General features: G+C 39.2%; 1 protein-coding gene across 5 annotated transcripts in view; it reads left to right on the top strand.

Moving 5' to 3' along the window:
• The first annotated feature begins 2215 nt into the window (after positions 1-2215).
• LOC146660566 (ryanodine receptor 1-like) overlaps positions 2216-14184 on the top strand; it is a 57722-nt gene continuing 45753 nt past the window's right edge. For all 5 annotated transcript variants that reach the window (XR_014913538.1, XM_085420500.1, XM_085420497.1 and 2 more), the window contains exons 1-25: positions 2216-2402; positions 6642-6761; positions 6852-6950; positions 7085-7105; positions 7266-7340; positions 7432-7510; positions 7598-7710; positions 7793-7892; positions 7966-8062; positions 9275-9349; positions 9452-9608; positions 9713-9877; positions 9961-10082; positions 10201-10387; positions 10508-10643; positions 10769-10864; positions 11082-11200; positions 11330-11463; positions 11560-11801; positions 12479-12671; positions 12789-13005; positions 13078-13182; positions 13281-13384; positions 13468-13551; positions 13656-13815. Coding sequence is in view for 4 of the 5 variants with exons in the window: in XM_085420500.1 (XP_085276626.1) it covers positions 2355-2402; positions 6642-6761; positions 6852-6950; positions 7085-7105; positions 7266-7340; positions 7432-7510; positions 7598-7710; positions 7793-7892; positions 7966-8062; positions 9275-9349; positions 9452-9608; positions 9713-9877; positions 9961-10082; positions 10201-10387; positions 10508-10643; positions 10769-10864; positions 11082-11200; positions 11330-11463; positions 11560-11801; positions 12479-12671; positions 12789-13005; positions 13078-13182; positions 13281-13384; positions 13468-13551; positions 13656-13815 (3048 nt within the window). In the remaining variant the exon portion in view is untranslated. The remainder of the gene's footprint in view (positions 2403-6641; positions 6762-6851; positions 6951-7084; positions 7106-7265; positions 7341-7431; positions 7511-7597; positions 7711-7792; positions 7893-7965; positions 8063-9274; positions 9350-9451; positions 9609-9712; positions 9878-9960; positions 10083-10200; positions 10388-10507; positions 10644-10768; positions 10865-11081; positions 11201-11329; positions 11464-11559; positions 11802-12478; positions 12672-12788; positions 13006-13077; positions 13183-13280; positions 13385-13467; positions 13552-13655; positions 13816-14184) is intronic.

The raw sequence follows: 14184 nt of genomic DNA, 5'->3' as shown, positions 1-14184 counted from the left end.
AGTTGGTGTCGTAAACCACCGCCTCTGTTCAAAGATGGTCGCTCACAGTGGACATAGATGGCTTCTTTCACTCCTCTTTCAAACCATCTGTCCTCTCTGTCCAAAATGTGAACATTGGCACAAAGGACACTCTTTCGAGGATGCCAATGTTCACATTTTGGACAGAGAGGACAGATGGTTTGAAAGAGGAGTGAAAGAAGCCATCTATAATCCAGTTTTGAGATCCCTTCCCAGACGCCTTAACGCCCACTCACATCCTGGGCCATCTGATCTCAGGAATTCGCATGATAGGGTGGGGCCAGGTTTCACAATGAACTCACCCGAAACTCTGGCTGATTGGGACCCACACCCAGTTTCACACCTTGGCTCAGGCGATTAGAGGATCATCAGGGGGTCCTTTTGTCCCTCTGTGGGGGGATACTCCCACTAGGTTTATATCTGGGACTCTCCACCATTTGACCTTAGAACTGAAGAAGCTTCTCGGATGAGAGGCGAAACGTCTTCAAGTAACTTAAAGAAGTCCAGACGCTTTTCTTTGCAAGCTCCTTTGATTAGCTTGTTTATATTATACTAACATAGCTGTGTCGCTAGCGGTCACGTAGCACATCATTATATACCAGCTAGCCCAACTTCAGTAACCCTACAAACGTCACTGCTGTTTAGTTTCCTGTCTTCATTTATGCTGGAAGTGATAACATAGCTGTACGCTTTAATTTGTTTCCAAAACCCCGCAGTCAGGACATGCTATATTGTATTTAGATAGAAGCTAGCGAGCTAACTCCCTGCTAACTTCTAACTCCGTTAAATGTCATAAATTCCATTTTTATGGATGCCTGGATGTTAAACTCAATTGTTACACCTGGTAGAGCAGAACGCTGATCATTTTATTAAAGATGAAAGACTTTAGACAGTTTTTCAACTCTCAGTAATGCCATAGTGATGTTTGATATATGGACCTGCAGCGGAGTTTAGGCCCAGACACGGCTAGTGACGTCACACTGAACAACCGGATTGATATTTAATGACATACTCGCCCCCTAGGTTTTGCCGCCCTCTAAAGGAAATTAGTAAGTATGTGCTTGGTATGTAGCTGTACCAAACATAAAACTTAATAACTTTGCCGAATTGTAATTTCAATAACATATTTACTGTTATTCATTATTTGTGCAGAATTAGCTGTCTAATTTTATGGAAATGTTCGAATTAATAGTACGGCTTATAAAATCGTCTGGGTCTAATTTTATTGCATGCAGGTAAGGAGTTTTCTGTTCCACCCAAAAATTTAAAAACGACTCTAACACAATAGTTGTGTAAATTACACCTGTCCTGAGGCAAAATGTAAACCTATTTGTTGAAAAAGTAGATCCAAAATATTCTTTAAAATACAAATTAGCTCTTGAGAACTCCCGCAAAATGGCGTTTTTCTCTTGCTAGTCAAATTGCATGGTAAATATGACAATTATAATAAGTTATAAATTAACTATTATGGTTTCAATACATAACTCTTATAATTGTTTCAGTCTAATTTGTGACTCACATCTGTGCAATCCTTTCACTGAAACCTGTTTAGTCTGGAAAAAGAAGTGACAAAACACATGGTCAGGTGATGTGCTAACAAAGTTTAGTCCTGTTTGACATATTTTGTATTTTTCCAATCTTTTATGACCAGTTTGAATGTGCTACTGTAACCAATGTAACGCTCATTTTCCACAAGGCTAATTCATTTCAATTTTTATTTATCTATATAACTGCATTCTTTTCACAGTCCCTAACATTCCATGGTTAACATCTTTTTCTTTGAGATTTTTTATGGTTTATTTATCATTTTCTTTAAATACATAACAGCTAATTATAAAATAAAGGGTATGGGGTTTATTTGTAAAGTTTATGAAGCCTAAATTGTATTCTAGTTGTAGAATAACCCAACAGATAAACACTTAACATAATTGTATCTCCCCTGTAACTTGTGAAGATCCCTCCTATTTATTGAACATAAAGAAGGAGAAAAGAAAAAAAAATAATGGCAAAAAAATAAATAAGGGGTCATGTCTGATGAACTCTTGTCTAACTTCTTCCTGATTTATATTCAGTTTTTATTATAGTGTCCTTGCATTGATATATGAACATGTGAAATGCTGCTTCAGTTTTTGCTCCACCTCTTTTTGATGCTGTAATCAACAGTCAATCCCTCTGCCTCATAACTCAGCCCGGGAGAGGCAGGAGACACACTCTGTCCTTCAGAAGTCTTCACCAACATTGTCCTGCCATATGTGGCAGGCACAACAAGTGGCAGAGCTGTGAAACCAACACTTTCTCATTTCTCTCAAAGGTTTTGCCTTTAATTCCTTGGGAGGATGGCAGAAGGTGCAGATGGAGAGGAAGAGATTCAGTTTCTGCGTACAGTGAGTGATGCTCCTTATCTGTTCTCGATTAGTTGTCAACTGTTGGTAAACTTATTCATCAACAATGAATGGTAGTGGCTATGCTTGTCCATGATGTGGTTGCTTTATAACAGATAGTTAGACAAGCGTTCAGTGTGTTCGGTAGCTTTCTTTACATAGCATAGATAGACAGGCACAGGTGGCTGGTTTTGTTAGCATTGTTTCCTATTTATATCCCATCGGCTACTTGATATACAACTGTTTTGTCACAGAGAAGAAAATGTCTGGTGCCAGTTGACAGTTAACACGTAGACATATCGGTCTCATCGTCCCATTCCCACTGGCTTTATGGCAATGTTTATGTTTTGTTATTTAATTGGCTATAGAGCCACAAGAACTGATTCATGCCTCCCGTGTGATACAGAGGCACGAAATATCAATTGTTACTTCTTCCCGTTGCACTTTCATTTTATTTTTGCCCAGTATCCTTCAAGATTAAATACTTCTTTAGTCCTGTGACGCCTACAGAATAAATAAATAAAACTCAATGCTCTTCTGCCAGTTGAAAGATTGCAGTTTTCCAAGCATGAATTGCTTAATTATTGATGATCATTATCACATTATGAAGTGTATCTCTTTTTTACTGCTGTGTGGATATAACTGAATCCCACTCAGACATTGAATTTTGTTTTGTTTTTATTACATTACAAGGTTTTTAGTATATTTTACTTAAAATTTCTTACATAATTGACTGTACTATAGTTATATCAAGTATTTAGTTTAAACAAGTTTATCTCTGCTACAGTACTCTCTGCTGGGCTATCAGATTTCCTTCTTAGATCTCTGGGCCAAAGCTGACTGCAGAAGGGCATTGTGGCCTTGCAATCAGACAACTCAATGTAACACTCTTTATTTGGATGGTCCGTATATGTTGCACTTGTTTAACATAGTGGTTGAACATGTGCAGTGTAGTAACTCTAGCCTTCAAAATAGCACAAACCAGATGCTGATTATCCATTATCCTGTGTTATGAGAATTTCTCATCTTTGCAGTTTTTTTGTTCCTTCTTGATTAAATGTGTGTGTTCTGCAGTCTGCTACTTTGTGTTTAAACAGGTGCCCTTAACAGATAATTGGAACAATGTGAACTCTTTGAAATTTAAATGCGTTTTCTTGTAAATATTTTACCTTGCAGCTGCTATACATAATTCTAAGAAGCACACATTTTCACTTGACATTGTCTCTCGCCTTGAAACAGAGCACTAAGTAAAATATGTCAACAATGTGACACTGTCAGTCTGCTGCTTTTCGTCTTGAACTCAGCTGAGGTCTAAATTTACTGCGTGAGGATTAACAGTTTCAAAGCTTGGCCCATTTCAGCACCTGCTTACTTCAGTCCATTTGAGAACTGCATTACTACAGTAGTGCTAGCTCTTTAGTGGAGTGTTTTACCACTACGTTTTCAAAGAGAAGTAGAGAAGCTAAACCGACAACTGCCAAGGTTCACTGAGATATAGCTGTCACTGTCACTGTAGCTGAACTTTGGTTGTTAAAATGAAGGCTGTGACACATCAGACAGAAGTGCTTCCTAGACCGAATAGTTTCAGATTAAACCAAAAGTGAAGTAAAACCATCCACAACTTCACCCACACAGCCAGGCAGAAACTCATCCTTCTAAAAGGAATAATAAGCATAATAATTCTTTATGTGTCTGGAGAGGATTCTTTGACTGTTGAGTATTTTTGAAACTGCTGACCTAAGGGGATTTTCCCACCATCTGTAGGGTTTACAGAGTGGTCCAAAAAAGAAAGAATATCCTGTGAGCAGTAGTTCTGCCAGCAAAACTGTCTTGCTGAGGAGACTGCTTTGAGCTGATAGGAGAGTAACAGTAACTCAAATAACCATTCATTACAAAAGAAGATGCTCTTCTGCATGTAGTATACTGAACCTAAAAGAAGATCGGCTATAGTGGAAGAAGACCACACTGTGACTCTTAGCAGGGCAACGTGCCATATCACGAAGCTCATATAAAAAAAAGCTCATATCATCTTAGTCTGGTTTCCTGTGTGACAGTGAGTTACTTGTACTCAAATTGTCTCCACAGTGACCAGATCATCAATCCAGATTCACATCATAGAAGTGCAGCCAACAAATCCACGGCAACTGTGTGATGCTATCCTGTCAATATCGACCAAAATCTTTGAGGAATGTTTCCAACACCTTCCTTGAATCCATTACATGAAGAATTAGGGCAGTCCTGAAGGCAAAAGGGGGAGCAAACTGATAACTGAAGTAGGGTGTACCTAATAAAATGACTAGTGAGTGTAGGTATATTACTACATTGAGGGGAAATGCATAGTAGCTGCCCTGATCAAAACTGCTGTTGTGACCCTGCAGGGTTCCCGTAGGACTGTCAGTTTATGAAGGCTCTATAATATTTTGGTGAACGGTCTTTAAGGTCGTCTGCAAGATGTACAGTATTTTTTGCTTTAAAGTTGTAAATGACAGACTTGACTTGACTATGCCAAAGGTTAAAGATATGAAAAGACTGTGATCAGATCATAAAATTAATTGACAATAATAAGACTGTATTTTTATGTTAATATGATATTACGTTATAATTATCTTAAAGTCATGCTAAAACTGAGTAATATAAAAAAAGAAAACGTAGAATTACAGTGTTAGAGCTGCATTTTTTCTGACAATCAATAAACTCCTTTTAGTGTTCTTTGTTGTAAGCATGTGCTATGATTAAGGGGGAGAAAGAAATTTAGCAATTTTTAAGTACAGCGGTGTGTGAAATTTTGAGTTGTGTTGCCTCAAAGTAAGGTTTTATATATTTCTCTCCTTTGAAAACATGAGTAATTGCGTTACTGAACAAGTGCAATGTGGGGAGATTTTCTTCCTGGCTGTCAAATCCTAAATATCTTTTGCTTTCCAGAAAGGGATGTGTGAACAGCAGGTGCAGCCGCCTGAAATAGATAACTGTGCTGGGGTCTCAGAGCCAAAGGAAGGGGCTTAGGCATCTGTGGCCAGTGACATGCACTGAAAAGTAACACAACACAGAGGCTCAAACTTGGGGAGTAGCTTGAAAAATCACATTTTATTGCAGGTTGATTCATTTGTCTCAACTTTATTATTCATGTTGTTAAGCAAGTTGTTTGTTAAATTAAACAGTACATACCTGTGCTACAGTGTTGTTCAGCCTGTTTGTGCTGTTGACCATTAAATTAAAAGGACACGATGCTTTTATAAGGTGTAACAGCCATATAAATGCTTAAAGTTACCCATTTTAAGTATTTTTGTACCAATAACACCTCATAAAAACATGTACTTAATACACTTAATACTTTATACTTAATATATGAAGTATAAATCAGCTTTTGTAGTTAAAAATGCTTTAATAAGAAATTCTAGCCATGTAAAGGCGAAAAAAAACCAGGCCATTTTAGCCTGTTGCCAGGTGGTTACTAGGCAGCCTGATGGTGTTAATAGTATATTTTATCGTGTGTAACTGAGGTTTATGGAAAGAAATTAGCTGCAATTGTTGTATAAAAAAGATACTACATTTGTTCTATACGGTGTTAAAAGTGATTAAAAGCAGGTTATTTTAGCCTGCTGCTAGGCAATATGATGATGTCATAAAAACCGATATAAATAAGAACTCATGATGCACCTATGTGCCAAGTGTGGTTGCCCAACTCCTGATGGTGTAGGAGGAGTTGGGAGTGAAAGCAAAGAAAAGCATACATATAGATATAAATTTTTATATAGTGTTAAAAATCATGCATTTACATTACGTTGCTTCTTAATATGTTTGACACCTCTTGTTTTGGTTGTTACGTCACTGTTTATAAATATAGTACAGTCAATATGGACCGATCGGGGTGACTAATTAAAAGTTAAATATGCTTACCCATGAAAAGTAAGATGCACCATGAAATCTAAGATTTGCTTAAATGCATGTGAGGTTATAGATGTCTGTTACATCAATACCAGAACACTAAACTAGCTGTTACTAGCATAACTGAAAATTAGGTAATCTCAAAAGACAGAATGTGGTGTATGCTCATTTATAATATTTTTCTACATAAACAAAAACGTTTCAGAATAAATGGTTAATCTGAAACACTTTGCTTTTGTAATTGTCCGTTTGAAATCCAAACTATTCTTTGATTCAAAGGCTATTTTGACAGACCCCTCTGTGCATGTTTTCCTGTCAAAATGCCTACTCTGCTTCAAGCTTATTTTATCCTTGTAGGATGACCATGTAGTGCTGCAGTGCACTGCATCTATTCTTAAGGAACAGATCAAGCTGTGCCTGTCATGTGAAGGTTTTGGAAATCGTCTGTGCTTTCTCGAGACCACATCGAATGCTCAGGTATTTAAAGGACACAATGCAATGATATAACTTCTTTGAGAGCTTGCATTGCTGCTGTTCACCAAGCTGACTGGTTGTTGTGTCTTTCAGAATGTCCCTCCAGACCTCGCCATCTGCTGCTTCATTTTGGAGCAATCCCTGTCTGTGCGAGCATTACAGGAGATGTTGTCCAACTCCTCTGTGGATGAGGTAAGATTTAGAGGTTACAAGGTTACACGTGATATAGTACATACAAGTTCTTTGATTTAATCATTTGCTGCAATCAACTTATATTCACGTTGTTTCTTTTCTAACTTTATACATCTCCCACCTGCCAACCATAGGCAGTCGATTTGGACAAATGGGTAGGTTTGCTCAGGTTTCCTTTTGTCCAGTACTTAAATCTGAGTTTTCAGTGTGTCATAATTTATTGAAGTTGTTTCTGATAACCTGCTCACAATATTACAATCAACTTATCTCATTAATACATTAACCACTAAATCTTCTTCTACCTTCTCCACTCAGTCGTCACAAGGTGGGGGTCATCGAACCCTCCTGTATGGACATGCCATCCTGCTGAAACACACCCACTCCAGCATGGTGAGTACATTTGCAGTTACCGTGGTTGCTTTTCCATCATATCGTCTTCTTAAAGCTGATTGGAAGCGTTATCTCTGTCTTTCCACTGCAGTACTTGAGCTGTTTGACTACGTCGCGCTCACTGACAGACAAACTGGCTTTTGATGTGGGCTTGCAGGAAGACTCCACAGGTGACTACGAACATTTTTGCTCAACATGTCCATCAGACTCCGATCTAGGTTTTTTTTTTTTTTTTTAAATCTTTATATCCACTACAGGAGAGGCCTGCTGGTGGACCATCCATCCAGCCTCTAAGCAAAGGTCTGAAGGAGAGAAGGTCAGAGTCGGAGATGACCTCATTCTTGTCAGTGTTTCTTCAGAGCGATACCTGGTAACCACGACTGCGTTTACTTGCATCAAAAGTCAGAGCTTACAGTCTGTATTACTAATATTACCATCTGCACTCTTTGCAGCACCTGTCCTATGCCAGTGGTGATTTAATGGTAGATGCTTCCTTCATGCAAACTCTGTGGACCATGACCCCTGTAATGTCTGGATGTGAACTAGCTGAAGGTATGTAATTTTCTTTCTGCTAAAAACAAAACAAAACAATAAACCTAATCCTAACCTAGCTCTTTGTCTCTAGGTTTTCTGACTGGAGGGTATGTGCTCCGGCTGTTCCACGGTCACATGGACGAGTGTTTGGCAATCCCAGCAGCTGATCAAGGGGATGACCGGCACAGGTGACCAGTGTCTTTCATGGCAGTACATGCAATCCGATATTGACTACATAAATACCAAACTCGTAGGTTTTAATTGTTTTAGCTTTACAAGTCTGTATTTCTGTCACAGACTTTTTAAAATGTTTTTAGGGCTTGCTGTTTTTTAGTAGCGTGTGGTGTTATAAGACTGTATTGAAAGCACCAACGTGGGTCTTTCTTATGGCTAATGTTAGCTAGCATTGTCTCAAAACTTTTGCGAGATCTCGCAAAAGTTTCATACATCTCCGAAAACATCGGAGCACTTTTGCAAATATGTGATGTCTTGTAAACCGAGCAGATATCTGACGTTTACACAACTACATTCACGCCTCAAAATATCTTAAAAGTGTATTTTGTGACCCAAAAAGAGTAATATTACAACTAAGTAGCTGCCGCCATTGTTGGAATTCAACTTTTGCGAGATCCTGAGTTAGTTTTTGCGAGATCCCGAGTTTGTTTTACGAAATCTTGCAAAAGTTTCGCCCCCTGCGGGGCTCCGTACATATGTGAAGTTTTGCTTGTCATCCATTGCTTCGTCTTTGACAGATGGTCAATCCAGGTTCTGGTTGCCTAGGTAATCCTCTAAACTATTTACTACCCAGCCAAATGCCAATCAATGGTATCATGTGTTCTTATTGGTAGCCTCTTAAATTCCTGGTCTCAAAGTTGACCAAAAATGTAAATACAGACTGCCTATCTCCCGTCGCTGACTTTCAGTGGTCTTTGGTTGCACTGTCACTGCTAGTTGCTTCCTGCGTGGATGCCCCTTTACAGTCTATCGTGTGCTGGAAAAAGCTTTTGTTGTTAGGGAGCTGCTTTTAGGGTACTGGGGCAAGGTATTGATGAGTAGGAATAAATGTGGCATCCATTGTATAGGCAAATTTGAGCACCTTTAATATAAATCAGTCCACAGTCAGTCAGAGGAAACTTGGATTGTGGGAACTTCAGTCAGTTTTAACATTTCCCTTTAAGTGTAGTTTTTACGTGTTGGCAATAGTAAAGCATTTACATGAAAAATATTACACTTTAAAATTGCACTATGAAGTCAAGACCGCATTGGAAGCTCTTAAACTGTCATACTGTGCACATGAACTAAAATGATTGCTGCATATAAGAAAAATCCTAATATTTTGGAATTTTCAAGCTTGAAATTTCCTGATGCACATTGCACATCATTGACTGCCATGTTTCCAGAGTTGCTCACTATGAAGGAGGGCCAGTATGCAGTCATGCTCGATCCTTATGGAGACTTGAGCCACTACGTATTGCGTACGTATGATGATTCCCTCGCAGGAATTACTTCATGTTGATGGAATGACTAGAGCGACTTCATGTTGTGGCTGAGGCTCATTTGTGTGTGCCCGTTGGTAGTTGGAGTGGAGGCCACATTAAGTGGGGCCAGTCTTTCCGGATACGTCACATAACAACAGGCCGATACCTTTGTCTGGATGAGGAGAAAGGACTTCTCTTGGTGGACCCAGAGAAAGCAAATTCCAAGATGTCAGCCTTCTGCTTCAGGATTTCAAAGGTTATTGTACAAAGTGAAATCTATAAAAGGCAGTGTCTGTCTCTTAGCACAAGTGTAGATATTCATAACAGTTTTGAAGGGAACACTTTTTATTTAAATTACAGGAAAAAATTGAAGTGACCCAGAAACGAGATGTGGAGGGCATGGGCATACCTGAGATCAAGTATGGAGAGTCCATGTGCTTTGTACAGCATGTTTCATCTGGCCTGTGGCTTACATATGCTGCTGTTGATGCCAAATCTGCACGTCTAGGTCCTCTGAAGAGAAAGGTAAAGCAGAAAGCATTTACTCTTCTATTTATGAGTGTTGAGTATATACTTATGTTTGAAGAACACCCATGTTTGATTCGTAGGCCATACTCCACAAAGAAGGTCACATGGATGATGCCCTCACGGTTGCTCGATCTCAGACTGAAGAGTCTCAAGCTGCCAGGATGATTTACAGCACAACAGGCCTCTTCAACCAGTTCATCAAGTAGCATTTTACATGTTATTTCAATCTTTTATATTAGTCATTTTCTTGTTTTTTTAAAAATATATGTCATATTTGTTGTGGTATTCTCATGTCTTCTGTATTCTCTTTATGTTCCCAGAGGACTTGATGCTCTAAGTGGAAAAAATAAATCTGCCAATGCCCCGTCTCTGCCTATGGACACAGTGGTGCTCTCGTTGCAGGATCTCATTTTCTACTTCCGACCCCCTGAAGAGGAACTGGAGCACGAGGACAAGCAGTTCAAGCTCCGCTCCTTAAAAAACAGACAGAACCTTTTTCAGGAAGAGGTTAGTTTGGATAATGAGAACTCACTTTTCATGAGAACAGCTGAATTCTGGATTAACATTTTATTTGATAGATTTAATTTTTGGTCAGTGCTTTTATTTCAGTTTTTATTGCTGTAACAGGGAATGATTACGCTTGTTCTGGACTGCGTTGATCGCCTCAATGTGTACAACACAGCAGCCCATTTCTCAGAGTATGCTGGGGAAGAAGCTGCTGAGTCATGGAAAGAGATTGTGAACTTACTGTATGAATTGCTAGGTATGTGCAGATGATGGTTTATTTCACTCGTTCACTGTTTTAGACTAATAATCATTAGTGTTACCACATTTGGACACTTTTCTTGTTTGTGAGTCTGTTGCATTTCTAATCTTTTCTTTGATCAGCTTCTTTGATCAGAGGTAACCGTGCCAACTGCGCCCTCTTCTGCGACAACCTTGACTGGCTGGTCAGTAAACTGGATCGTTTGGAAGCATCTTCAGGTATCTAGGACATGAATCTGTTTATTAGCTGATGGAAACTGGTTTTGTTTTATAACGACAGAGGGTTGATAAAACTGAACTTATTGTGCTGTATTCATTTGCATTTTTTTTTTTTCTGAGAACATATGCATTTACTATGTTGGTCTTCTGCAATTTAATATAAAGCCCAAAACTTTACAGTGTATTCATATATTGTCATATTTTTTTACGAGAATAGGAATCCTGGAGGTTTTATATTGCGTCCTGATTGAGAGTCCAGAGGTTTTGAATATTATTCAAGAGAATCACATCAAATCAATCATCTCTCTGCTGGATAAGCATGGACGCAATCACAAGGTCAGAAACGCTGCAACGATGTTTTCTGAGCATACTGCAAAAACCTGGAGCATGTGAACTTATTGCTCTCGACATACTTACTGTATAAAATGCAGTGAGTCTTAGATTCTATAAACCTTTTCCTGACAGGTCTTGGATGTGCTTTGTTCCCTCTGTGTGTGTAATGGGGTCGCTGTAAGGTCAAATCAGAATCTCATCACAGAGAATCTGTTACCAGGACGTGACCTTCTACTTCAAACTAACATCATCAACTATGTAACCAGGTGGGTCAGATTATAGTGAATGTTTCATCTTTGTTGATTTCACCAAAGTATCTAAACAACTCCTCTGACTCCTCCTTTATTGTAATCTTACCTCAGCATGAGACCCAATGTTTTCCTTGGAACTTGCGAAGGATCCACTCAGTATAAGAAGTGGTATTTTGAGGTGATGGTGGACCACGTAGAGCCGTTTCTTACAGCTCAGCCATATCATCTCCGTGTAGGTTGGGCTCTGACAGAGGGTTACAGTCCTTATCCTGGCGGAGGAGAAGGCTGGGGGGGTAACGGGGTTGGAGATGATCTCTACTCTTATGGTTTTGACGGGCTTCACCTCTGGTCAGGTAAAATCTACTATGGTTTATGGTAAATGTACACAGGATTGTTCATTTCCCTTCCAGCCTTTGTTCATGTTGTATTTTGACTTCCAGTTGCCCGATCCTTGTTTACTTAACCCTCTCGAGGCAGGCGTTGCCGATTTGCAACAGATAAAAACTAACAACCTGATTACCCCACATACATATTTTATGAGTTTGTTTTACTCAGAAGTACCGCTGCAGGACTTGGTTGTGCATTAGCAACAAAAAGTTTAATTTGAGCCTGAGAGGGTTAAAATTGATGTTTCAAAAACCTTGCCTTATTTCTAATCTTTTTCATAAACGTTTTGGTAGATTGTTCTTGGATATTAACAGAAAGTTTCCAAATAATCTTCCATTTTGGTTTTCTCTTAAAATCCAAGAGGAGTCTCCACAAGGCTTTCATTTGTGCAGTCATGTGCAGCTCCTTATAGGAGTGGAAGAACACCATTCAGTTGTCTCTCTGGTGGCACTCCTATCAAGAGTCTAATGAAGGGAAGCAGCTTAATCCCTTATGTGAAAAACATCCCCATACACACACTTTCAGAAGTTTTTTGCATCTTCAGCACCAACTCTAGTGCAGACTTTTGCTTATTCGTCTTCTGTATGAATTTCGGAAATAGTAAACTGTAAAATATAATTTTACTCACTTTATGTGTCTGCAGGACGTGTTCCACGTCATGTCGCCACAACAAATCAGCACCTCCTGGCAGCAGAGGATGTGGTCAGCTGCTGCTTGGATCTGAGCGTGCCCAGCATTTCCTTTCGTATAAATGGCCATCCTGTTCAGGGAATGTTTGAGAACTTCAACCTAGATGGACTGTTCTTTCCAGTTGTGAGCTTCTCTGCAGGCATAAGGTAGGATATTGTGCATTTATCGAGTAGATATTGTGATTTTATTTATTAATAATTGCATTATAGGTATTTAAATAATTGTTTTGTAAACCAACTAATGTCATTTTTTTTCCCCAAAAGACTGCGATTTCTTCTTGGAGGTCGTCATGGGCATTTCAAGTTTCTCCCACCTCCAGGCTACGCTCCATGCTATGAAGCAGTGCTACCCAGGGACCGTTTGCGGATCGAGCCCATCAAAGAGTATAAGCAGGATTTTGATGGCGTCCGGAATCTGCTGGGTCCAACTCAGTCCCTTTCACATACAGCCTTCACACCTTGCCCAGTAGACACTATACAGGTAAAATCCAGTTTTTACTGCTTTCATTTTCTTTTCTTCATGCTGTGCTGATTTATTTGAGTATCATTTCAGATTGTGCTTCCACCTCATTTGGAGCGCATTCGAGAGAAGCTTGCAGAAAATAGCCACGAGTTATGGGCTGTTACCCGCATTGAACAAGGGTGGACATATGGACCAGTGAGTGATTCGGTCCTGGTTATGGTTCCCAAAGAACATATTGTTGTATACATCAGCTGTTTTGTTTTAAAAATCTTTGCACTTTTTGTTGTTAAAAGTTTCGTGACGATAACAAGAAGCTGCACCCCTGCCTGGTAGATTTCCAGAGTCTGCCTGAACCCGAGAAGAACTATAATTTAGCAATGTCTGGAGAGACACTGAAGTACGGTGAATTCTTCACTTAATTAACAGCACTGGGCTTTCATCTGTTTGTGTTTCTAATATTTTGTGTGATTCATTTCACAGGACTCTGTTGGCACTAGGCTGTCATGTAGGAATGGGAGATGAGAAAGCAGAAGAGAATCTCAAAAGGACCAAACTCCCTAAAACGTGAGCTACAAAAACATTAATAACCTTAACTTGTGAAGTTATTTTTATAACAATCTGTAAAGGCTCTCCAGGACCCATTTTGATCACATAGCATTGTTAATTAGGTACATGCAGAGTAACGGATACAAGCCGGCCCCTTTGGACCTTAACCATGTCAAGCTGACTCCAAATCAAAACACTCTAGTGGAGAGACTGGCAGAAAATGGACACAATGTTTGGGCAAGAGACCGAGTCCGCCAGGGATGGACATACAGTATTGTCCAGGTACCACCATTCTTTCTATGGAGTCACAAAAATGATAATCATCATTATCATCATACTAGTATGGTTGTAGCATATGTCTCCTGATGTGTGTGTGTTCGCAATCTCCTCCCAGACGAATAAATCAATCCTGATGCCAACATGTCTGTGGCATCTATTTTCAAATATTTTATAGAAATTCCAAAATCATTTAGATTTGTGCACTTGAGAGATAAGTTAAGTAAGTAAGCAACAATTCTCCTAACTGACTCCAAATAAAATGCCAGATGTGTCACAATATAATGTTCCATATCATCGTACTATAATAGTCATAGCATATGCATGCTAGAATGCCCCCCTTCTCCCACGTGTAACACAGGGATTTACTAGTAA

The sequence above is a fragment of the Rhamphochromis longiceps genome, linkage group LG10, assembly GCF_057381845.1.
Source record: "Rhamphochromis longiceps isolate RC_006_pf linkage group LG10, R_longiceps_female_GT1.1, whole genome shotgun sequence".
Taxonomy (NCBI): domain Eukaryota; kingdom Metazoa; phylum Chordata; class Actinopteri; order Cichliformes; family Cichlidae; genus Rhamphochromis; species Rhamphochromis longiceps.
This window is presented reverse-complemented; position numbering and strand designations above follow the sequence as displayed.